Source organism: Oncorhynchus gorbuscha, linkage group LG03 (assembly GCF_021184085.1).
Source record: "Oncorhynchus gorbuscha isolate QuinsamMale2020 ecotype Even-year linkage group LG03, OgorEven_v1.0, whole genome shotgun sequence".
Taxonomy (NCBI): Eukaryota; Metazoa; Chordata; class Actinopteri; order Salmoniformes; family Salmonidae; genus Oncorhynchus; species Oncorhynchus gorbuscha.
The window spans coordinates 68424929-68450530 of record NC_060175.1 but is presented as its reverse complement, the minus strand read 5'-3'; the positions used below and the strand labels follow the sequence as shown (position 1 = coordinate 68450530).

The 25602-nt window shown below is 45.7% G+C and overlaps 2 protein-coding genes and 1 long non-coding RNA gene across 9 annotated transcripts in view; all 3 read left to right on the top strand.

Annotated features, from left to right (window-relative positions):
• LOC124031762 (helicase ARIP4-like) overlaps positions 1-6388 on the top strand; it is a 64229-nt gene extending 57841 nt beyond the window's left edge. For 5 of the 6 annotated variants that reach the window (XM_046343401.1, XM_046343398.1, XM_046343400.1 and 2 more), the window contains 3 exons: positions 2059-2255; positions 2483-2886; positions 3009-6388. In XM_046343401.1, the coding sequence (XP_046199357.1) occupies positions 2059-2255; positions 2483-2886; positions 3009-3934 (1527 nt within the window). In that variant the 3' untranslated portion in view covers positions 3935-6388. The remainder of the gene's footprint in view (positions 1-2058; positions 2256-2482; positions 2887-3008) is intronic. The other variant, XM_046343399.1, reaches the window with a different exon arrangement.
• A 4559-nt stretch (positions 6389-10947) lies between these two features.
• LOC124031778 (transmembrane protein 115-like) lies at positions 10948-14366 on the top strand. Its single transcript, XM_046343432.1, has 2 exons — positions 10948-12820; positions 13128-14366. The coding sequence occupies exons 1-2, from the start codon at positions 11964-11966 to the stop codon at positions 13357-13359; spliced, it is 1089 nt and encodes a 362-aa protein (XP_046199388.1). The 5' UTR covers positions 10948-11963; the 3' UTR covers positions 13360-14366.
• Positions 14367-14371: 5 nt separating this feature from the next.
• LOC124031785 lies at positions 14372-16841 on the top strand. Of its 2 annotated transcripts, XR_006838170.1 has the most exons (3): positions 14374-16286; positions 16323-16522; positions 16573-16841. It is a non-coding gene; the product is annotated as an uncharacterized LOC124031785 (long non-coding RNA). The 2 variants fall into 2 exon arrangements; XR_006838169.1 differs by having other exon boundaries at positions 14372-16286; positions 16323-16841.
• The last annotated feature ends 8761 nt before the right edge of the window (positions 16842-25602 follow it).

The following is a 25602-nucleotide window of genomic DNA, read 5'->3' as shown; positions in this document are numbered from 1 at the left end:
TAGAATAAGGCTGTAACCTAGAAAAATGTGGGAAAAGTCAAGGGGCCTGAATAGTTTCTGATGGCGCTGTACATATCTATAAACACCATACCCTATCAAACACTCTACCCACACCTGTTCACCAAGGTAAGAACTACAATAGAGTTCACTATTTCATATGGGATGGGTTTGGTGCCCAACTGTTAAATAACCTCTATCATTTATAATGAACGTACAAAACATGCTCTTTCCATGACAACCTGGATTCACCTGGTCAGTCTAACGCTATGATCCCTTATTGATGTCACCTCTTAAATCCAATTCAATCACTGTAGATCAGGGGTTGGCAACCTAAGGCACGCGTGCCAGCCTTGGCACGTGAGGGTATTTGCTTTGGCCACCCCCAAAAATAAAAATAAATAACTAAGCCTTGGCTTGATGTTTATTTATCTCACTAATTACATTTTTTTATAAACTGGAGAAGATAATTGAAATTGCATTGGTATGTCAATCCTGATTTCGCCAATGGGCTTTCATGATTTTGCAGGAGTTTCATATTATTAGTTCAGTGCAAGATGACCCGCCTCGCCTCTCCCGCCAAATTCAAAACCAAGTCAGCATTGAAGATGAGAGATTAGTTTTCACGTCACGTGGCTATCAGCTAGCAAGCCTACTTTTGTCATTTTAAAAAGTTCAGGGGCGCAAAATGTCATCAGCAAAGAAAAATAAGGCAGATGTCTGCACATTTATTGCCTCTTCTTGGACTAAGGAATATGGATAGGTTTTACTGAAGGACCGGTCTGTTTGCGCCCCTGTGTTGTAAAACTGTTGTTTGTCGGACATCAAGTGTACGACGTCATTTTGAAACGAGACATGAGAAAAAGGTCACGCGTGAGGGGGACACGGCTGAAGGAATGCAGGGCCATGGAGGCTTTCCTCAGCAGTTCGCAGGCGTTATTTGATGGATTGCCTAACGAAGGCACAATCATCTCATAGACCAAAGACATGCCTGCGCCTGTCAGAACTGTTGAAAGGCGCGTTACAGAGACTGTTGAAAATGTATAGGAGCAGCAAACTGTTGCTTTAAAAACAAACAAAAAATGCACCTATGTGGCTCTTGATGAGAGTGGATGTGAATAACATTCCACGTCTGGCAGTTGTTGCAAGATACTGTGATTCAGAGCAGGTACGCGAGGAGCTGCTTTGTCTCGGACCCATGCCTGATACTACTAAAGGGGAAGATGAGGCAAAAGCTTTCACGGGTCATTTTGAGGAGAGTGGTGTCGCTTTTCTTAAAAACATATTCGCTATCGCAACTGCCGGTGCCCCCGCTATGGTGGGGAAACAAAAGATTTTGCAGAGCTGATTTTGAAGATGAGCTGGGCCCACCCCGTGTCACTGTATCAAGAGAATCTGTGTTCTAAGATCAAGCCTGTGGTGCTAATGGACAGTGCCTCTGTTTAGCTGTGGAATTCTGCTGTTTTTGTGGGCAAATTAGACATACAATAGACACTTAGTTGTAATGCACCGTATGACAATCATAACTGGCACGCAGGGCGTTTAGAAATGGTAGGATCAATTGTAAATTGGCACTCCACGCACGAAAGGTTGCCGACCCCTGGTGTAGATGAAGGGGAGGAGACCGGTTAAAGCAGGATTTTTGAGCCTTGAGACGATTGAGACGTGGATTGTGTGTGCGTGCCATTCAGAGGGCGAATGGGCAAGACTAAATATTTAAGTGCCTTCGAACGGGGTATGGTAGTAGGTACCAGACGCACCGGTTTTAGTGTGTCAAGAACTGCAACACTGCAACAACAACAACAAATCACGCTCAACAGTTTCCTGTGTGTCGCAAGAATGGTCCACCATACAACTTGACACAACTGTAGGAAGCATTGGAGCCAGTATCCCTGTGGATTGCTTTCAACACTTTGTAGAGTCCATGCCCCGACGAATTGAGGCTGTTCTGAGGGCAAAGTGGGTTGCAACTCACAATTAGGAAGGTGTTCCTAATGTTTTGTACACTCTGGATATAATTATTATTTTGATCAAACTACTCTCCATTGCCGGTCTCTCTAGCAACCCTTCCACCACGATTCTCTCCTGGTGGACCGGCGGGAGATGAAGCTCACCAAAGCAGAGAAGAAGGCTGCCAAAAAGAGCTACGAGGACGAGAAGCGTGCGTCGGTGCCCTACACGCGGCCCTCTTACGCCCACTACTACCCCGCCAGCGACCAGAGCCTCACCAACATCCCTGCCTTCAGCCAGCGCAACTGGTGAGATGGTCCCCCAAAGACAGACATTCTCTTAGTTCCTGTTTTCACCTGAATAATCTATTTTCTCAGTAACATACTGTACAATACTACAGTTGCTTAGTCAATGTGATACCAAGTTTTTATTTCCTTTAAACTGTTTTTTTAACCCTCCACCCTCAATTTGGACTGCCAATTCACCACCCTCATCTTTCCTCTCCCTTGACCCCCCCCCCCCCCCCCGGTTTCAGGCGCCCACCCCCTCGCCAAGAGGAGAAGCCCGTGGCCAGCGTCCGCCCCGTTCAGTCAACTCCAATTCCCATGTTGCCTCGCCAGGCGTCCCATGCCTCCGCCTCCACGGCAGATTCCGACTCCAGCTCGGGCTTTCCCGTCAACTACCTGCAGAAGGCAGGCGTCTTCGTCCAGAAGATCGTCACCACCACAGATATCGTGATACCAGGAACCAACAGTTCAACTGATGTCAAGGCCAGGATCAGTGCAGGAGAGAGCATCCATGTCATCAGAGGAACTAAAGGGACCTACATCAGAACCTGTGACGGGAGGATCTTTGCCATCCGTGCTGCAAGCAAGCTCAAGGCAGGGGAGGAGAACTCAGCCGTTGCACCCAAAAGTAGCAATCCCAACTCAACTCTTAGTCAGTATAAATTCTACCCGTTTGGTCCATATGGATCTGTTGTTGAGTGCTGATGGTTTCTGTTAATCTCGACCAGAGAGCAGTATCTGACCCGTCTGTCTGTCTTCCCTCCCCTCCCTCAGACACCCAGAAGGCATCGGAGGACTCGGCGAACGGCACCAGCGGCTGTGTGACTCGCCCGCTCTCCCCTGACAGCCCCGAGATCCTGAGCGAGCTCCAGAGGTACACAGCTGCATCCGGAAACAAGATCCAGCAGCAGCAGGCCTCCAAGGCTCTGTCTGCAGGATCCTTGGACACGGCGCTGGCAGAGAGCACCAATGGCAGCAGCGTGACCAGCCATGTCAAGCCCTGGGGAGAGACCACGGCCCAGCCCAACACAGACTCCACGGCCGCCCTGGACCTGAAGGGCACCAAGCGCAAAGCCTCCACCCCGTCTGCCGACGAATGGGCCAACAACAAGCAGCTGGCCCCCGGCAAGCGCACCTCGGCCCCGTTGCCCCCCCGGGGCTTTCCCTTCACCAGGGGTTACGGCCTCCCGCCCATGGGCCTCAACCCGGCCATGCTGGGTTCCATTGAGCAACCCCTTTTCATGGGAACTGGCTCGCCCTACTTCCAGCCCCACAGCCAGATGGGTGACCCCTGTCTCATGTTCCCCATGACCTCTGACCCCTTCGGCCTGGGTGACGGCACCCTAACTAGCTCCTCCTCCAGGTCTTCCTCCTCCACCACTACCAGCTCCTCCTCGGCTGCCTCTGACTCGGCCTCCCTGGCTCCCTTCATGCTGGGTGCTGGTATGGCTGGCATGCTGCCCCCAGATTTCCCCATGTCCTACGGCCAGTCCGTGGGCATGTACCCGAGCTCGCTGCTCCCTGGGGGGCTCCCGGCCGCCACCCCAGGCCCCGCTGGCTCCAGCTTCCTCTCCCACTTCCCCTCCTCTGGCCTGATGGGGGCGGGGCTGGGTCGCTCTGACGCCCACGGCTCGGCAGAGAACGCAGGTAGTAGCTCAGACAGCGATGACGATGATGTCATTGAGGTGACTGGACAATGAGAGCCTCCAACCGCAGGGAGGAGGCATGTGGGTTGTAGGGGGCAGTTAGTGGATTGTTGGTGCTAGATCTGAAGAGGAAGGGAAGGGACAATCAAGTCCCATCCACCTCCACTAGCCCTTTTTCCCATCCCAAGTGCAACATGCACGCCGTTCAGAAAATGAGTCTGTATTGGAATATAACACAAACTGGACAAAGCAACGAATCCTTATGCTGAATATCTCATTTAAAAAGAAGAAAATAGAAGAACTGAGCACCAGAGAGAACGTAGATTAAAAGGAAACGGACTTGGGGCTTCCAAAATGTTCTGTCCTGTCCTTATTCAAATCACTGAAGCGACAGCTGGGTTTGAACCTACAGTGACCCTGAATCGCCACCAGGGTGTACTGTTTGTTCAGAAGACTGACTAATTCGCTTGGTTGTCTTCTAAAACTTTTGCATTTTTCCAACAGTTGATGATAGACTAGGTTAATAACTAACTGACAGTAGACTAGAGTTAATAAATCAAATTGAGAGACATAGTTGGTAGTAATTATGGTATGGCACAAAATATCTGTTAGACGATATTGTTCTTGATTGTCATTATTTTCTACTGAATATTATTTTATATGGTAGTCCTACTCTAAAACTGTTTTCAAAATCAATTTGATTTGCTCTTGAATTAACTGCCAGGACAGAAGTGTTGAGTTTTTTTGAGAAATTGGATGACAATCCGAAAATGGGCGAGTCGAGACGGAAATCCAAGAAACCGTTAGGGTCTTTGTTGGGTGAAAATCTAAAAAGTAAGAACCTTCAACTCAAAGAATGTACGCTTATTTACGCCTTTAATGCAGATCTTTGGGACAGGCGTCACTTTTGGGAAGATCTGAATTCCACGTTTTATGTCATCTGCATTTTTCTGATTTGATTGCCTTGTCTACCGGTGATGATGTGAAAACATTGCTCTTGCGAAGGGCCAACTGTCCAAAGGGACGGTGAATTGAAAATGCCTTGCCTCTGTCTCTGAATGTTACCCAGTGGGAGTAGAGAAATAGCGAGACGGGCAGTCCTAGGGACCTGGATCTCACCCATAGTCTTACTGTAGCTTCTCTAAGTGATGCAAATATGACCTGTGACACCTCTGTGTGTGTGTCCCCTTCCCTTCTGTTTCTGCACTGGGTACCCAAGTGTTCTAGAGTAGAGAACTTGTCTCATAGTGGCTCGCTCTGTCTCGGTGGATAGCTTGAACACTTGTTTTCTGCTCCTTTGTCTCATCTCTGGCATATGTGATTTCAACTGGAAAAACAACCCAGGGTTCAAGGGGTCATTGTCAAACCAAAATAATTTGAGCAAATTCAAAAATAGCTGTGCCAAAAAAAAACTTCAAGCACTCTCCAGAGAGGATTATTCTCTGACGCGACCAAATGTCACCAACTGCTATTGGCCTAAAGAAGAGGGTGTCTTACGAATTTGGTCACAGAATGTTATTACTGACTCTGTTGTGAGCTCATTGTTAAGGGGGGGGGGGGGTTGTTAAGTGTGTGAGACCTGGGTCTGTTTAATTAATAAACAGCACTTTTTATTTTCATTACTTCTGACTGTTACTGTCCCTCTCATTACTTACATAGGCTTACTTTCTCAATCCAACCCATTTTGGGAAGAGGGAAGGCCAGCCCACCACCTCCACCAAGTCCCTAGCCTTGAGTCTCTTCAGCAAGAGCTTTAAACTCCAATTCTTGCATTTATTACGATACCCTCGTATCATCAGACTTGTTCTTCTTTTCATTCATACCACACTTAATGTGCTTTTCTTTTTTCAATGTTTGAATTTACCAAATTCATGTATTTATGACAGTGCATATTTATTCATTCTTATTTTAAATGTTTGTACTTTTTTGTTCTGTTTTTGTTTGTAAGGGGATTTTTTTTTTTTACGTTCATTTACTGGAACACGGCAATTATTAGGTTCCATAACTTGAGAAATGTGATTTATTTGACATCTGACTCAGTGTGTGAGTTTCAGGACCAACCAGTCACGGGCGGTCAAACCACTTATTAGCAGAGAGAAAATGTCACCCAGTGCTCTTGTTTTTTGTTCATATCATCCAGATGTTCATTTGAATCTATATATCCTAATGGCAAATGAAAGCCCGTTCCCTCAGTTTAATGTTTTCAGTTGTTGTACCACTCAATCTTTTTCATAGCTTTCTACTTGAATTTCAGTATTTATTTATAAATCGATTCAGTCAGCCACCAACTGACTGTCCAGTAAATTCCATTTAGTTAAAAGGGATACTTCGGGAAGTTAGGGTAGTTTTTGCGCACCAATGCTAACTAGCGTTGGCACAATGACAGGAAGTCTATGAGTATGTGCTAGCATGGTTAGCAAAGCCTGTACAGTACATAGTTTGTGAATGGACATGTAACAATGGATGGCTTTAAGATCTTTTGTAAATAAAATAATGTTTTGAATGGCATTTCAAGTTCATTTACTTTGATAAAAACGCAAATGTTTAATCACACACTATCTTATCTTACACACAGATCCTCAAGCACTATCTGAACACTTAACTTTTGGGGAGGGGACTGAGCATTGTCTAGAGACCTGTCCAGAGTCCTATCCATCAGATGACATGACCTAAAATCAGATGAAGAGGGCGAAATTGAGAATAGCTGTCAGACTAGATGACAATGCTTTTTTTTAAAGTAGAAACAAACACGTTCGATCAAAACTGTTATCTTTACACGGAGACAGGTTTACTGTTTTGTACGTAGAATGAATGTATAGTTGTTGTCTGGTGCGTGCTTTTGGTGTTTACAACAGCTTGGGTGAAATGAGCCGTCTGCCAGCCTTCATGTTGACATGTTGTGACTCTATGAAACGGAGGTTCTGTACGTCGACTTCGCCAGTGTATATCATAAATGACTTAGAAGCCTTAGATTTTCATCATCAGCTATGCAAAGCAGATTCTGTTCAGTTGTATCTGGGAACAAGTGCTTTTACGTGTCGTAACATTGTAAAAAAAAGGGGGGGGGGATTCCATGATGTCTTCTTTTTCCAGGAAGCTTGGCCACGGTGGACTGGATGTCACTTGATGTGTTCACCGCTCTTTCATGTTGTGAGCTCTGTGTTGCCGTCTGATCTACAATGTAAAGTTGTAACGGCTTGGGAATGCGAGATGCGGGCAGAGATCTGGGACTGTCACAACTGCCATGGTTTTCTCTCCCCGTATGGGTCCTCTTACATGACCAAGATGCGTGGACATTTGTGTGTTTTTGAATTGAAGACTCTGTTTGGGTTGCTTAACCTTGGCCTTTTACATAAACCGACCCTTTACATAAATCGAACGTTCACAGGGATTTGGGTCATGCAAATTATCTCCCTCACCGCCATCGCACGCGCACCATTTAACCTCGCAGTACCGGTGGTTTGTCTTTTTGATTCTGTAAATGCAGAACTGTTATTCAGAGAGATGCATCAATATTCCATAGAAAACACTATCCGAGCAGTACAATTGCGTCCAGTGTTGTGGTTCTTGTTCTCCATAAGGAAAGTTCCACTGAGGCATCCCAGAAACCAAGCATGTCTCATCTGAGTCTCGATAAAACAGCCTATGTCTCGTGTTTTTATCACTGTAAGTGAACAAGCGCATTATAACTCTGCTTACTTTACACATTTTTTTGGTTTGTTTGCAGGCGTGTCCATTTGTATGCCTGTCTTCAGAGGAAAACGTGCAAACGCACCATTGTTCTTTGCCAGTCAAAGGTCCCTCATGTTTTTTTGGTAGCCAGCCATTATTCACTGCATTTCCTGCCGGTGAGCTATTCATGTTATCTTGGTTTGATATCAGATTTTGCTGTGCTCTCTCTCTATCTGTGATGTTTGATTCTCATAGAGTTCTGCTGGCAGAGGGATTTGTCTTTTTTTTTACACCTGAGAAATGTGAATTCTTTAGTGTAATATTTTTTATGGCAATTAATTACTGAATAAAATGAATGTGTATGCAGTTATCCCGGTCATTTCTGTCTCTTTAATCAATGCATGTTCAACCTTATTTTACCAGGTAAGTTACCTGGGGAATAGTTACAGGGGAGAGGAGGGATGAATGACCCAGATGGAAGCTGGGGATGATTATGTGGCCTTTTGAGGGCCAGATTATAATTTAGCAAGGACACCAGGTTTTTACACCCCTACTCTTACAATAAGTGCCATGGGATCTTTCGTGACCACAGAGAGTCAGGACACCTGTTTTAACGTCCCATCCAAAAGACTGCATACACCGAGCAAGGTGCCCAATCACTGTCCTGGGGCATTCAGTTTGGTCTAAAAACATGAGGAAAGAGTGCCTCTAACTGGGCCTCCAACACCACTTCCAGTAGCATCTGGTCTCCCATCCAGGGACTGACCACAACCAATGCTGCTTAGCTTCAAAGGCAAGCCAGCAGTGGAATGCAGGGTGCTGCTGTCCATCTCCAAACATGTCAGTTTGAATACATGTCAGTTTGAATACTTTTACGTTTTAGTAGTCAGATTAGCTTCTCACTACTCAGACAGCTAACACTCCATTTGTAACCAGTCCAGGAAAAAGCTATAGAATTCCATATAGAATCCCTAAAATGTAATAAGATCTCTGGCAAAAAATAACATCATGATGATATTTGAGTTAGTATTCCAGGTGGGCGGAGAGATGGACCAGAGATGATGTAAACACACGGGCCAATCCGTATTATTTTATCACAAAAAAAATAAACAGATTGCAAGAGAATCCTCAAAGCAAATAAATGTTGGGAATTAGGCTATGCATAAAGAGCTGGAGGCTGACAGGCAGGCACCGAGACTGGAGCATCCCTTGACTGCTGTGTGGTGGGGGTGGGGGTGGGGGTGACACAAAATTGTGCTGAATTTGAAATAAATCTAGTCTCTGAAGAGCAGCCTAGACTAGATCATAATCCAAGTAAAAAAGCTATCCATGACCCATAAACGGGTTGGTTGTTTAGCAACAAACTATGGTGCAAAACAAACAGGGTTGGCAACATTTAAACTATTTTGCTTCCAATGTTAATTGAAAATGCATACATTTGCACAATGAGCACTAGTCTCTCAAACACATAACTACAGCTGTTGGTTAGCTAGCTACTGCATTTGAACCATATTAGCATTGACATGAGGTCAGTCAAAACACCTCAAACCAAGACATGGTATCAACAACCAGATTAAACGAGCTGCAATGAGTCACGATTCTCCACAGGGCAGTTTCTTGTCATTGTTGGTCACTATCTGGCCATCCAAAATCACAGCATCTCACAGACTTCTGTTTGTCAGCGAACCGAGCGAAATGAGGGTGAACAGGTATCTGGCGAGTGGAACAAGTTGACGGGTACACCGGAATGGTTGTCAGACATGGAGATGGAGTCAGGGGAACCCATAGAGGGAGGTCGGTAAGAAGACGGGCAGGGGGGGGGGAGAAAGTGGAACACATTAAGAGTAAATATCGAGTGCTGTAGGAGGAAATTGAACATGGTGAGAGTGAGGATTAATTAACTGTGGCTGTAGATGCGGTTCAAGACCGCTGAGTTTGAGCCTCATCCAGATGGTGATAAATATGATATTTACCCAGTGGGAGTGAGATTTTTGCAGAGAATGGATCCTTGCCTTCTGGCTGATCCATATATGGTGTCAGATTGGGTGGGAAAAAGAGGTTGGGGAATGTTGGGTCGTGAAAGTGACTTGAAGTGGAATCGTGTCGTTTTTTGCGTTTCTGCCATTCAGAGGGAGCGTGCGCTCCGCACCACACGCCTGAGGACAATACCTGTGTTTTGATTTGATTGGAGAGGCGTTAAGTGTTGAGCAGGGTCAACTGAAGTTGAAGATTCCCGTTGTCTGTGACGCCCAATGTTTGTTGCGATGCAGACCCGGTGAAGAGCGTGGTGAAACAGAGAAGACACGGTTTTATTTTATTTTTACCTTTATTTAACCAGGCAAGTCAGTTAAGAACAAATTCTTATTTTCAATGACTGCCTAGGGACAGTGGGTTAACTGCCTGTTCCGGGGCAGAACTCAGAACGCTCTAACCACTGGCTACCCTGCCGCCCCTGTCTGTACTATTGGGTTTTGATGCAGAGTCTAAAGTCAAGTTAGGATTAGTCAGTTATCCCGTGAGAGCTTTTGTCCCAAACCCATTATGGTGTTTTAGGTGTCAAGCTTATGGTCATGTAGCATCAGTGTGTAGGAGGGAGAATCCTAGATGTGAGAAGTGTGCATGAGGACTTGAGACATAGGAATGTGTAGTATCTTTGGAAAACGTTGTATGTTTAACTGTAGGGGTACCTACATGGTGCTGGAGATCAGAGGTGTCCGGGTGAGAGAAAGGCAGGTTGAGGTTGCCAGCGTCAGAGTAGTACAGAAGGTGTAGTATGCTGAGGCAGGGAAGAGAATAGTAGATGAAGGTGGGTCCAGGATGAGGGATCCTGGACCAAAAGGAAAGGGAAAGGGGGATACCAAGTCAGTTGTCCAACTGAATGTATTCAACTGAAATGTTACTTACGCATTTAACCCATCCCCTCTGAAATCAGTAGAGTGGTAGGAATAGCATGTGCTTCAGTAGGTTTTTTGGGGGGGGGGCATTCATAGCCATGGTGATCAACTGTACTGGAGGAATGGAATGAAAATCACAGAGGATAGATGTTGTGGTGGCAGCTGTAGAGAAGTACTTGGGTGTACGAGATTTTACTGTAGAAGAGTTACAAGGTGATTTAAACGATAGTGTCCCGTCCTCTTAGGCTGCTTGCCTGGTGCAGGATCAAATGGGGCCAAAGTAGTGGAATAGTGGTGATGTTTTAATGGGTGTAGGGTTAGTTGGTATGGCAATTTTTTCACATAGTGTAATGAATTCATACTACATGATAGTAGGCTGATGCAGAGTCAATACAGTAGGTGGTGGCATGCACCTATAATATTTATTTGCGGCCCTCCATAATGAAGAAGTTAAAAAATCATAATAACAACTGTTTCCCATAGTGCTCCAGTGCACCACGTTGGCGTGACTTGACGCTTTGTGTGTTGGCGACGGTGGCAGTGAGCCCAAGACTCCGTTTTTTGGTCAGTGTGTGTGAAGTGCTGGATTGTCAGTCATCTGTGATTTTATATCGGAATAACGTTGACGTAACCGAATAGGCTCTCTGACATTGTGAAGACGTCATGGATTTCGCGTGAATCTCCGATTTTTTGATCACCTCGACAACATTGTTTTGAAGGCCTGTAGCTACTGCTAACTAACGTTACAGGAAAAACTCGAGCTACTGTGGCTAGCTAGGGGTGAATCCTGGGCCGAGGAAAACAAGTGAGGCGCTGGTGCTAATTGTTGTCGTTTTTGGAGTCATACTACTCAAACCCTTTCATCAAATGTTGACTGGTCGTCTTATGAATTCGAATGGTGGATATAAAACATCGTAAAACTGTCAGACTTCTTTCCCTAGCCATTTAATAGCAACTTAGCAATAACAAGCTAACTAACTTAGCTTATTAGCTACTTATTTCAGCGCTTGCTAGCCAGCCAGCTAATGATGAAGTATTAACTTAGCCAGCTCGCTAGCTGGTTGAAGTTCTTGGTATGATTTCTAAAGTACAGTAACTATTTAATATTTGTGATGTATGTAAGCTTCGAGTATGACACCGTTTGGTGTCAATTGAGAGTAATTCACAGGTTGCTACATATGTTAGCTTAGTAAATTAGCCCAGTTACCTATTCTTAATATCTAATCACACTAGTAAGTTCAGTTCGGCAACTATAAAGGGTTATAGCGAGGTAGAAAAGTTTCCCCATCAAGTGTTTTTGAACAGCAATACCATTAAAGGTTCATTTAAACCACCCATTAGCATTGATCAGTCAGATTCTTTCCCCTATGAAGCATCACTGTCGAGAGTGGATGTTGTCTGTATCAGCAGATTACGTTTGTTCTTCTTGGCACTGCTGATTAACGGCCAACACGTGAGCAGCTGCAGGTCATACAAACTTACTGATCGGCCCTTGCGCGATACTGACAAACGACACAATGAATCGCTATCTGCCAGTTGCACGACAGCACTTCTTGGGTGCATTAACCAACACCAGCGTTGTGGTGAAGTCCATAAGTGCCATAGTGCTACTTCTGTATCTGCTCTCTTGGGCAGTTGACACTCCATACGCCCTGGGTGTGACGCCTGGCTATCTCTTCCCCCCTAACTTCTGGATCTGGACCCTGGTGACCCATGCTGTGGTGGAGCAGCATGTGTGGGGATTGGTGGCCAATGTTGGGACTGTCATGGCCTGTGGCCGGCTGTTGGAGCCTCTGTGGGGCGCCTTGGAGCTGCTAATCTTTTTTGCCGTGGTCAACATCTCTGCAGGCCTCCTGGCGGGCCTCTCCTATTTGCTCACGTACGTCGCCACCTTTGACCTGGACTACTTGTTTGCTGTGCGAGTCCATGGGGCACCAGCTTTCCTCGGGGGGGTGTTGGTGGCCCTCAAGCAGACCATGGGGGACACGACTGTGCTGCGGGTTCCACAGGTGAGGCTCAAAGCGTCCCCGGCGCTGGTCCTCCTCTGCCTGGCCCTGCTACGCCTCTCTGGCCTGCTGGAGAATGCTGCACCACTGGCGGCCTACAGCTTTGGCGCCCTGGCAGGCTGGGTCTACCTGCGCTTCTACCAGAGGCACAGCCGGGGCCGTGGGGACATGTCAGACCACTTTGCCTTTGCCTCATTCTTCCCTGAAGTGGTGCAGCCAGTGGTGGGGCTGCTGGCTGGCCTGGTGCACGCAGCCCTGGTGAAGATCAAGGTGTGCAGGAAGATGGTGAAACGCTATGACGTCGGGGCACCTTCCTCCATCACCATCAGTCTGCCGGGGGTGGATCCCCAGGACACAGAGAGGAGGAGGTGAGTGCTGTAGAGGCCCAAATAAACACACACACACACAAGCACACAGCCCAATATTTGTTTACCTTCATTATGTGGCTGACACACTTGCAAGCTGTCACGCATACACTATTTGTCCTCAGTTACATAGATGGCAGTTAGGCCTACATATCACCTCGCTCTGCACCTGGAGAGGATCAGTGGCTGTTTGAAAGGGACTCTGAGACACCTGCTATGCCATGATGTAATGCAAACATTTGCTCATCCTTGCTTGGTAATGGGCAGACACGGTTTGTTTTAAAACGGACTCTATCTGATCGTCTTACAGGCAGTTGGCGCTGAAGGCCCTGAACGAGCGACTGAAGAAGGTGGAGGACCAGTCGGCCTGGCCGAGCATGGATGACGAAGAGGACGACGATGAGGACGAGGTCCGGGCCGACACCCCGCTGCTCTCTGGACATGAGAGAACCTCGCCAGTAGGGGGGTCTAATGGTTCCCAGAACACCACGGGACAGGAGTCCAGCATCATCAGCTTTGAGGACGCTCCCTCCAGCTCATAACAGACACACTGATACACACTCAGCTATACTAAGTTTTGAATAGCACACACACTACAGTGACTACACCCCCCCCCCACACACACACACACACACACTAGCTCTAGCAGTTTTTGACACATTGTCAGGCTTATCAGTTTTTCGCTCTGACTCGCCGAAGTTGTACACAGATTGCTCTCCTGGCCCCACCCGCATATGTCCATTGAAACATGAATGCAATGTACAAACACATTGGACTCTCCCTGGTTTGTCACGTCTCTCCTGAATAAACTATTGAATGGTTGTACAAAATGTTTTTTTTTTAATTACAGCTCTTTTGACCCGAGACGCCTGCTCCACACCTACTGCTCTCGTCTGACTCCCAGACCTTGTGTCTGAGACGCCACGACCAGAGCAGAGACTCTTGGTAAACTCTCCATCAGTTGCTGTGTGTGTGTTGCTATTGTCCCAGAGCAAGCTTTCAGCAGACGGATGCAGATTCTCAATGGTTTTCTAGGTCATCCTTTTGTGCTGATTGGTGTTTAGTCTTCAATGTCTTTGACATCTTTTCTCTCTTCTCCATCACTGAAAGACTGAAAGACAGTTATGGCCAAATATATATTGACACACTTGCACTTTCCTTAAATAATTCCCTATTACTTCTAAAATAAATTGAAATTAAAAACAAACTGCAACCACACACTGGATTTTTGACATTGCAGAACCAATTTAGCTTATTTATCATTTTAATTTAGAAAGTAAAGACCAATGACAAAATAATTGGCAACCTTTGGCCAAGATAACTGCATATAAACGCTTCATCAATGAGCTTGCTGCACCTTTCTGCTGACAATTTGGCCCACTTTTCAGCAGCATACTTCCATAATTCTTCAATACTTCAGGGGGGCCATCCACCAACTGCGGTTTTCAGATCTCGCCAATACGTTTTTGATGTGACTTTGCTGGCCACTTCAGAACAGTCCAGCATCTCTTCTTAACCATTCCTGGATGCTTTTTGATGTGTGTGTGTGGGGGGGGGGTTTGCCCTGCTGGAAGACCCACAGCCTTCAGTGGAGACACATTTTTTGGACACTGGGTTGAACACTGGACTCAAACGCCTGATAATCTGCTAATTTCAAGCAACCCCACAGCATTACCAAACCTCCCCCATCTTTGATTATAGGGAGGGTGTTATTTCATTGAAATAACAAATCATTTGTCAGTAAACCCAGATCTGTATTGCCAAAGAGTTCCGATTTTGATTCATTGGTCCACAGAACCTTTTCCCCAGGATTTAGGCTTGTTTAGGTGGGTTTTTGAGAAGTCCAAACAGGCTTTTTTTTTGTCTCCAGCAGTAGGGTCTTCCTATGTTTACTAACAACCAAATTAGGCATTCAAAGGAAATAACACCCTCCCTACAATCAACCATGGGGAGGTTTGATAATGCTGTAGGGTTGCTTTGCTGCCTCTGGCAGTGCAAGACATCAGGAAATCTGCAGATTATCAAGGTGCTTTGGAGTGCAATGTTCAACCAGGTGTCTTTGTCAAAGGTTGTGGATCTTCCAGTAGGACAACAACCACAAACACGCATAAAAAGCACCCTGGACTGTTCTAATAGTCAGTGAAGGGTCCAGATCTGAATCACATCTGTGACGATCCATCTATGGCGAGACAGGACACTTCTCAAACATTGAAGAATAAGAGCAGTTTGTTGCTGAAGAGTGGGCCAAATTGCCAGGAGAAAAGGTACATAAAGCTTATTGATGGCTACAGGAAGCATTTGTTGGAATTTCTTGACTGAGTACCTGCTCCTGGGTGACAATCATTTTGTTCATGTCATTTGTCTTTATTTTCTAAATTAAAATTAAACTTAAGTTTGCAAAAATAAAACTGGTTCTGCAATGTGGAAAATCCAATAACAATGTGTGGAGATCAATTTTTTTTTTTACTATTTCAACTTATTTTTAGAAGGGTGTCAATATATTTGGCAACAACTGGAGGTCTCGATTTACCCCCCCCCCCCAGCTATTTTACTATTTTATCTTCTGTTTTCAAATGTTTCCAACATTTATGGGGCACCTGATAATTGGACAAGTTGCTCTGTGGATGATGATGATGTGGTTGATTATTGTTTATTTTTGCTCTGAAGTCAGAGTTGGATTACTCGAATGGGAACCATGGCCATAATAGATTGAAGGTGTGTGGGTCTATCCTCCTTTTTGTTCATACTGTTGATTTGTGTTCTGTCAGAATCTTTAGTTTTTCTGGCCAGCCAGTTTTATTTTGTTTCTTTTTACCCAAATGAGTGTGTAACAGGGAGAGCTAGAAGACTAGATGTTGTACACACTGGTTTCCTGTCATTTTTGAATGGTTTTGGCCTGACAACGTTCAGCAGCTTGTGACACTGACGGAACAATACAGCCACTGATGCAGGCTCTTCTCCCCAGGGAACATCTTGTCGAAATCTCTTGCTCTTTGTTTATTTCTAGTTTCTCATTTTTTCCCACTATCTGTGTCACGTCTCTGAATGTTGGTTAAGATAAGATCTGCACTCTTGAGTCTTTAAATCAAATAACTTATGAGGTTTGAAATGTTAAAGTGTGGTGAAGGATGCCAATGCGGATGCAGTTCCATTTAATTTGTTGGTGAAGGTGGCCCAAGGATTGGTTCTGATGCAGTTCTGTTTAATTTGTTGGTGAAGGTGGCCCAAGGATTGGTTCTGATGCAGTTCTGTTTAATTTGTTGGTGAAGGTGGCCCAAGGATTGGTTCTGATGCAGTTCTGTTTAATTTGTTGGTGAAGGTGGCCCAAGGATTGGTTCTGATGCAGTTCTGTTTAATTTGTTGGTGAAGGTGGCCCAAGGATTGGTTCTGATGCAGTTCTGTTTAATTTGTTGGTGAAGGTGGCCCAAGGATTGGTTCTGATGCAGTTCTGTTTAATTTGTTGGTGAAGGTGGCCCATGCAGTTCTGTTTAATTTGTTGGTGAAGGTGGCCCAAGGATTGGTTCTGATGCAGTTCTGTTTAATTTGTTGGTGAAGGTGGCCCAAGGATTGGTTCTGATGCAGTTCTGTTTAATTTGTTGGTGAAGGTGGCCCAAGGATTGGTTCTGATGCAGTTCTGTTTAATTTGTTGGTGAAGGTGGCCCAAGGATTGGTTCTGATGCAGTTCTGTTTAATTTGTTGGTGAAGGTGGCCCAAGGATTGGTTATAATAATAATAATAATAATTTGTTGGTGAAGGTGGCCCAAGGATTGGTTCTGATGCAGTTCCGTTTAATTTGTTGGTGAAGGTGGCCCAAGGATTGGTTCTGATGCCGTTCTGTTTAATTTGTTGGGGAAGGTGCCTCGAAGCTTGGTTTTCACAGATTTTCCGTGCACCAGACAGGTTCCTCAGATTTCCACTAATGATGTGTTTCTCTTTGTAATGTGACCCTTGCGCAGACTCCTATTTAGTTTCAGATATTTCTCTGTCTCTATATGAAATAAAATACGATTGTATGAAATGTGAACAGTGAATCGTCTTTTTGCAACACTGGGTAGGTAGGTAGTAGTATAGGATATGTATTTAGGGTGCTGCTTGCTTGCCCCTCAAATGTGCCACTAGATGGAGCAGTTAACACAGTCGCTGATACTCTTCTGACAACAGAAACAGCTGCCCTCACCAATCTACACACAATACCCCATAATGACAAAGTGAAATTCGTTTTTTTAGAACTGTTTGCACATTAAAAAATTGAAAAAACTGAAATACCATATTTACATAAGTATTCAGACCCTTTGTTATGAAACTCGAAATTGAGCTCAGGTGCATCCTGTTTCCATTGATCATCTTTGAGACGTTTCTACAACTTGAATGGAGTCCGCCTGTGGTAAATTCAATTCATTGGACCTGTCTATATAAAGTCCCACAGTTGACAGTGCAAAAACCAAGCCATGAGGTCAAAGGATTTGTCCGTAGAGCTCAGAGACAGGATTGTATCGAGGTACAGATCTGGGGATGGGTACTTAAACATTTCTGCAGCATTGAAGGTCCCCAAGAACACAGTGGCCTCCCTCATTCTTAAATGGAAGAAGTTTGGAACCACCAAGACTCTTCCTAGAGCTGGCTGCCTGGCCTGGCCAAACTGAGCAATAGGGAGAGAAGGGCCTTGGTCAGGGAGGTGACCAAGAACCCGATGGTCACTGACAGAGCTCCAGAGTTCAAGAACCTTCCAGAAAGACAACCATCTCTACAACACTCCACCAATCAGGCCTTTATGGTAGAGTGGCCAGACGGAAGCCACTCATCAGTTAAAGGCACATGACAGCCCGCTTGGAGTTTGCCAAAAGACACCTAAAGGACTCTCAGACCATGAGAAACAAGATTCTCTGGTCTGATGAAACCAAGATTGAATTATTTGGCCTGAATGCCAAGCATCACATCTGAAGGGAACCTGGCACCATCCTTATGGTGAAGCATGGTGGTAGCAGCATCATGCTGTGGGGATTTATTCAGCGGCAGGGACTGGGAGACTAGTCAGGATTGAGGGAAAGATTAACAGAGCAAAGTACAGAGAGACCTCAGACTGCGGCGAAGGTTCACCTTCCAACAGGACAACAACCCTAAGCACACAGCCAAGACAACGCAGGAGTGGCTTCCGGACAAGTCTCTGAATGTCCTTGAGTTTCCCAGCCAGAGCCCGGACTTGAACCCAATGGAACATCTCTGGAGAGACCTGAAAATAGCTGTGCAGTGACGCTCCACATCCATCCTGACAAAGCTTGAGAGGATCTGCAGAGAAAAATGGTAGAAACTCAATTTCATATATTTTTTAATGAGGCTGTAATGTAACATGCGCTTTGAAGTGACAAGCTTTTCCATTGATTACTCCTAGCCTTATTTAGGTGACTTTGACTTACTTTAAAAGGCCTAATAGTAACGTTAAGAATATATCTAGCTTGACTTCTGATATGTGTGACTAACACTAACAGTCGTGATAAGGGTAGTTGAATTTGTTAAATGAAGGAAGGAAGCATAACCGGTCCACTCCTTGATTATCGTTCTCCTAGCAGCAGGATATTATGTTGGCAGATAAAAAAAATCAAAATAAGAGTCTCCCTTTGCAAAAGACATGTTAAACTTTGGAAATATTGATTTATTTTTATTTTTGCAGTACATATTGTTTTCACAGCATTGCAACCACCTTTGAACTTTATTCTACTTTATTCTTAACATTGTATTATTTACACCAGCATTTATTTTGAAAGTTTACACCAATACTGGTATGTTGAAAGCTATTGTGTAGGCTATATTTAAAGAAATACACTTAATAAAATACAAATATACGTTATTGGAATTACTCAACAGAGTCTCAAAGTTAAATGGGTCTCTGGTGCTGGGCAATCAATTTAATAAAGAGTGATGGTGACTCATTACGCTACTTACTTCATTCAATACACTGTAATAGACTGTACATGAGATGCATATTGGCTTGTAGAGAACACTTTACTACCTGACCTAGCTAAAGTGAGGTGGGAAATACTCAGCAGGGTCTCTACTAAGCAAATATAGCCCTGAAATGATTACGCACTCAACAACAACAAAAAAAATTATTTTTTAACCAAAAATAAATCGAATTTATTTACAAATTAAATGTAATGATTAACCAGGCTACTAGGACACAGTATAATCACACTTTCTGAACAGCAATGGAGAAAAAATATTTACAAGTTGTAGGCCGATATGTGCTTCTTGATCTATCAAGGTTAGCAGTATTCAGTAAAGGCCTATTAACTAGTTTCAGCAACGACAACAAAAACGTGGATTATTTACAAGCTATATTGTCAAGCTATATAGGACAGCAAAGGCACTTTTTGTAGCATTTACAAAGACAAGGCTGACAGTAAACAGTACAATCAAGCTTTCAGAGCAACAATGGAGAACAGTTACAAGTTTTACAGGCCTCTAATGTGTTGCTTTAGTAGTATAATGTAAATGCCTATCAACCAAGATTTCTTGACCAATAACAGAGACGAGATTGAAAGATAATCCAATTTCTGAAACGTGATTATCTATCAAGGTCAACAAAGGCTTTTTCTGTAGAGTTTAAAATGTTAAACATGCACTTGCGTGCCATTGTGACAAAGCATATTCACACTGCCGTCTAATAACACTGCTTTACAGAATAAGCACACATAAACACCCCAACTACTAGCATCTGACTGTTTTCTAAACTGGTAGGAAGAATGAGAAAAATGATAGTTTAGTGTCACATCCACTACAAATCCATGCATTGCCAGATACTGTAATGCCATGTATTTCTGAAGTGGAAGTAGTGTGTCCTTTAATTCACGTTCATACTGATTCAGGAATCCATCATTTTAAGATTTAATGTAATGCAATTACTGCTACTAACTATATGCTGCAAATCTGTGGCTATGACTGCCCAATGTGACTTTTAGTTGACAGGCACTATTACGTTCTCAAAACGCCACCAATTGTGCACCGTTCCAGGCACATTTGGCATAACCTCTTTGCTGTCACAAAACAGACTTGAATTCCTGACTCACAAAAGACATTAACACAAATTGCGCCTTCAGATGTGAATTCAAAAGATCATTGAACCCATCAATTATTCGGTCATTGAACCACTTGTTGTCACTGCTTAATATGTTATAATCCTCTTTAGCAAGTGGAGATGGAAGACGGTTTGACCCAGATGAGTCATTTATCAGAACACAGATGACTTTTGTCTTTCTGAAGAGAATGTTGCACTTTTTCACTATGTTACTTTTCGTACGATACCAGATAGAACACAGCTTGCTTCAGGAATGATTGGACATTCTCTAAGGTATATATTGATACTTGAGTTTGCCATGTAATGTGTACTATTCCCCAAATGGGTTATTATCTGAAAATGCTATAATACTAGATAAGAGGTGTATGTTATATATGCAGGATATTTTATTTGCAGGCCAAGCAATTGATCTGATGCTCTCCTTCTCCGTGGCCGACGTGAGTAAAATATTTAAGCGTGTTAACCCTCGCAGGGCTGCCGGCTCAGACGGCCTCCCTAGCCCTGTCCTTAGAGAATGTGCAGACCAACTGGCTGGTGTGTTTATGGACATATTCAATCTCTCCCTATCCCGGTCGGCTGTCCCCACATGCTTCAAGCTGGCCACCATTGTTCCTGTACCCAAGAAAGCAAAGGTAACTGAACTAAATGACTATTCACTTCTGTCATTATGAAGTGCTTTGAGAGACTAGTCAAGGAACATATCACCTCCACCTTACCTGTCACCCTAGACTCACTTCAATTTGCTTACCGTCCCAATAGATCCACAGACGATGCAATCGCAATCACTCTGCACACTGCCCATCCCTTCTGGACAAGAGGAATACCTATGTAAGAATGCTGTTCATTGACTATAGCTCAGCATTAGCACCATAGTACCCTCCAAACTCATCATTAAGCTTGAGGCCCTGGGTCTGAACCCCGCCCTGTGCAACTGGGTCCTGGACTTCCTGACGGGCCACCCCCAGGTGGTGAAGGTAGGAAACAACACCTCCACTTCGCTGATCCTCAACACTGGGGCCCCACAAGGGTGCGTGCTCAGCCCCCTCCTGTACTCACTGCCCACCCATGACTGCGTGGCCTCGCATGCCTCCAACTCAAATCATCAAGTTTGCAGACAACACAACAGTAGTAGGCTTGATTACCAACAATGACGAGACAGCCTACAGGGAGGTGGTGAGGGCTCTTAAGAGTGTGGAGCCAAAAAATAACCTCTCACTCAACGTCAACAAAACAAAGGAGATGATTGTGGACTTCAGGAAACAGCAAAGGGAGCACCCTTCTATTCACATCGACGAGACCGCAGAGGCGAAGGTTGAAAACTTCAAGTTCCTCTGCATACACATCACTGACTAATTGAAATGGTCCACCCACACAACAGCACCTCTTCAACCTCAGGAGGCTGAAGAAATTTGTCATGACACCTAAAACTTTTACAGATGCACAATTGAGAGCATCCTGTCGGGCTGTATCACCGCTTGATACGGCAACTGCACCGCCCGCAACCGCAGTGCTCTCCAGAGGGTGGTGCAGTCTGCACAACGCATCACAGGGAGCAAACTACCTGCCCTCCAGGACACCTACAGCACCCGATGTCACAGGAAGGCCAAACAGATTATCAAGGACAACAACCGCCCGAGCCATTGCCTGTTCACCCTGCTACCATCCAGAAGGTAAGGACAGTACAGGTGCATCAAAGCTGGGACCGAGAGACTGAAAAACAGCTTCTATCACAAGGCAATCAGACTGTTAAATAGCCATCACTAGCACAGAGAGGCCGCTGCCTATATACATACAGTTGAAGTCAGAAGTTTACATAAACTAGTTTTAATGACTCCAACCTAAGTGTTTCAACCACTCCACACATTTCTTTTTAACAAACTATAGTTTTGGCAAGTCGGTTAGGACATCTACTTTGTGCATGACACAAGTATTTTTTCCAACAATTGTTTACAGACAGATTATTTCACTTATAACTCACTGTATCACAATTCCAGTGGGTCAGAAGTTTACATACACTAAGTTGACTGTGCCTTTAAACAGCTTGGAAAATTCCAGGAAATTATCTCATGGCTTTAGAAGCTTCTGATAGACTAATTGACTAAATTGGAGTAAATTGGAGTGCCTCTTTGCTTGACATCATGGGAAAATCAAAAGAAATCAGCCAAGAACTAAGAAAAAAAATTGTAGACCTCCACGAGTCTGGTTCATCTTTGGGAGCAATTTCCAGACACCTGAAGGTACCACGTTCATCTGTACAAACAATCATTTACATTACATTTACATTTAAGTCATTTAGCAGACGCTCTTATCCAGAGCGACTTACAAATTGGTGCATTCACCTTATGACATCCAGTGGGACAGTCACTTAACAATAGTGCATCTAAAACTTAGGGGGTGGGGTGAGAGGGATTACTTAACCTATCCTAGGTATTCCTAAGAGGTGGGGTTTCAGGTGTCTCCGGAAGGTGGTGATTGACTCCGCTGTCCTGGCATCGTGAGGGAGTTTGTTCCACCATTGGGGGGCCAGGGCAGCGAACAGTTTTGACTGGGCTGAGCGGGAGCTGTACTTCCTCAGTGGTAGGGAGGCGAGCAGGCCAGAGGTGGATGAACGCAGTGCCCTTGTTTGGGTGTAGGGCCTGATCAGAGCCTGGAGGTACTGAGGTGCCGTTCCCCTCACAGCTCCGTAGGCAAGCACCATGGTCTTGTAGCGGATGCGAGCTTCAACTGGAAGCCAGTGGAGAGAACGGAGGAGCGGGGTGACGTGAGAGAACTTGGGAAGGTTGAACACCAGACGGGCTGCGGCGTTCTGGATGAGTTGAAGGGGTTTAATGGCACAGGCAGGGAGCCCAGCCAACAGCGAGTTGCAGTAATCCAGACGGGAGATGACAAGTGCCTGGATTAGGACCTGCGCCGCTTCCTGTGTGAGGCAGGGTCGTACTCTGCGGATGTTGTAGAGCATGAACCTACAGGAACGGGCCACCGCCTTGATGTTAGTTGAGAACGACAGGGTGTTGTCAGGATCACGCCAAGGTTCTTGGCGCTCTGGGAGGAGGACACAATGGAGTTGTCAACCGTGATGGCGAGATCATGGAACGGGCAGTCCTTCCCCGGGAGGAAGAGCAGCTCCGTCTTGCCGAGGTTCAGCTTGAGGTGGTGATCCGTCATCCACACTGATATGTCTGCCAGACATGCAGAGATGCGATTCGCCACCTGGTCATCAGAAGGGGAAAGGAGAAGATTAATTGTGTGTCGTCTGCATAGCAATGATAAGAGAGACCATGTGAGGTTATGACAGAGCCAAGTGACTTGGTGTATAGCGAGAATAGGAGAGGGCCAAGAACAGAGCCCTGGGGACACCAGTGGTGAGAGCGCGTGGTGAGGAGACAGATTCTCGCCATGCCACCTGGTAGGAGCGACCTGTCAGGTAGGACGCAATCCAAGCGTGGGCCGCGCCGGAGATGCCCAACTCGGAGAGGGTGGAGAGGAGGATCTGATGGTTCACGGTATCGAAGGCAGCCGATAGATCTAGAAGGATGAGAGCAGAGGAGAGAGAGTTAGCTTTAGCAGTGCGGAGCACACAGAGGAGAGCAGTCTCAGTTGAATGACTAGTCTTGAAACCTGACTGATTTGGATCAAGAAGGTCATTCAGAGAGAGATAGCGGGAGAGCTGGCCAAGGACGGCACGTTCAAGAGTTTTGGAGAGAAAAGAAAGAAGGGATACTGGTCTGTAATTGTTGACATCGGAGGGATCGAGTGTAGGTTTTTTCAGAAGGGGTGCAACTCTCGCTCTCTTGAAGACGGAAGGGACGTAGCCAACGGTCAGGGATGAGTTGATGAGCGAGGTGAGGTAAGGAGAAGGTCTCCGGAAATGGTCTGGAGAAGAGAGGAGGGGATAGGGTCAAGCGGGCAGGTTGTTGGGCGGCCGGCCGTCACAAGACGCGAGATTTCATCTGGAGAGAGAGGGGAGAAAGAGGTCAGAGCACAGGGTAGGGCAGTGTGAGCAGAACCAGCGGTGTCGTTTGACTTAGCAAACGAGGATCGGATGTCGTTTCTTTTCAAAATGGTTGACGAAGTCATCTGCAGAGAGGGAGGAGGGGGGAGGGGCGGAGGATTCAGGAGGGAGGAGAAGGTGGCAAAGAGCTTCCTAGGGTTAGAGGCAGATGCTTGGAATTTAGCGTGGTAGAAAGTGGCTTTAGCAGCAGAGACAGAGGAGGAAAATGTAGAGAGGAGGGAGTGAAAGGATGCCAGGTCCGCAGGGAGGCGAGTTTTCCTCCATTTCCGCTCGGCTGCCCGGAGCCCTGTTCTGTGAGCTCGCAATGAGTCATCGAGCCACGGAGCGGGAGGGAGGACCGAGCCGGCCTGGAGGATAGGGGACATAGAGAGTCAAGGGATGCAGAGAGGGAGGAGAGGAGGGTTGAGGAGGCAGAATCAGGAGATAGGTGGGAGAAGGTTTGAGCGGAGGAAGAGATGATAGGATGGAAGAGGAGAGAGTAGCGGGGGAGAGAGAGCGAAGGTTGGGACGGCGCGATACCATCCGAGTAGGGGCCGTGTGGGAGGTGTTGGATGAGAGCGAGAGGGAAAAGGATACAAGGCAGTGGTCGGAGACTTGGAGGGGAGTTGCAATGAGGTTAGTGGAAGAACAGCATCTAGTAAAGATGAGGTCGAGCGTATTGCCTGCCTTGTGAGTAGGGGGAAGGTGAGAGGGTGAGGTCAAAGAGGAGAGGAGTGGAAAGAAGGAGGCAGAGAGGAAAGAGTCAAAGGTAGACGTGGGGAGGTTAAAGTCGCCCAGAACTGTGAGAGGTGAGCCGTCCTCAGGAAAGGAGCTTATCAAGGCATCAAGCTCATTGATGAACTCTCCGAGGGAACCTGGAGGGCGATAAATGATAAGGATATTAAGCTTGAAAGGGCTAGTAACTGTGACAGCATGGAATTCAAAGGAGGCGATAGACAGATGGGTAAGGGAGAAAGAGAGAATGACCACTTGGGAGAGATGAGGATCCCGGTGCCACCACCCCGCTGACCAGACGCTCTCGGGGTGTGCGAGAACACGTGGGCGGACGAAGAGAGAGCAGTAGGAGTAGCAGTGTTGTCTGTGGTGATCCATGTTTCCGTCAGTGCCAAGAAGTCGAGGGACTGGAGGGAGGCATAGGCTGAGATGAACTCTGCCTTGTTGACCGCAGATTGGCAGTTCCAGAGGCTACCGGAGACCTGGAACTCCACGTGGGTCGTGCGCGCTGGGACCACCAGAGTAGGGTGGCCGCGACCACGCGGTGAGGAGCGTTTGTATGGTCTGTGCAGAGAGGAGAGAACAGGGATAAACAGACACATAGTTGACAGGCTACAGAAGAGGCTACGCTAATGCAAAGGAGATTGGAATGACAAGTGGACTACACGTCTCGAATGTTCAGGAAACTTAAATATCCAAATGTCCGTGTTTGTAGCCAGCACTTTCAGCCAGAGGACTTCGAAACGGACCTGAGGTCTCAACTGATGGGTTTGCCAGGTCGTCGCACGTTGAAAAGTGAAGTTATTCCATCAATTTTCCCCTTCACTTAAAAGAGGAAGGCATCCGATCAGCCAACATCAGAGCAGCAGAAAACAAGTCGAGCTGTGGTAACTACAGTAGCTATCGAACAGTTATTTATCTAGCTAAAACCAAAATCTAACTCGTTTTCATAATACGCATAACCAACGTAATTAGTTAGCTGCTACC

Coding starts and splice junctions, on each gene's coding strand:
- LOC124031778 (XM_046343432.1), top strand. CDS start 11,964: ATGAATCGCTATCTGCCAGTTGCACGACAGCACTTCTTGGGTGCATTA. Junction 12,821..13,127: donor CAGGACACAGAGAGGAGGAG/GTGAGTGCTGTA, acceptor ATCGTCTTACAG/GCAGTTGGCGCTGAAGGCCC.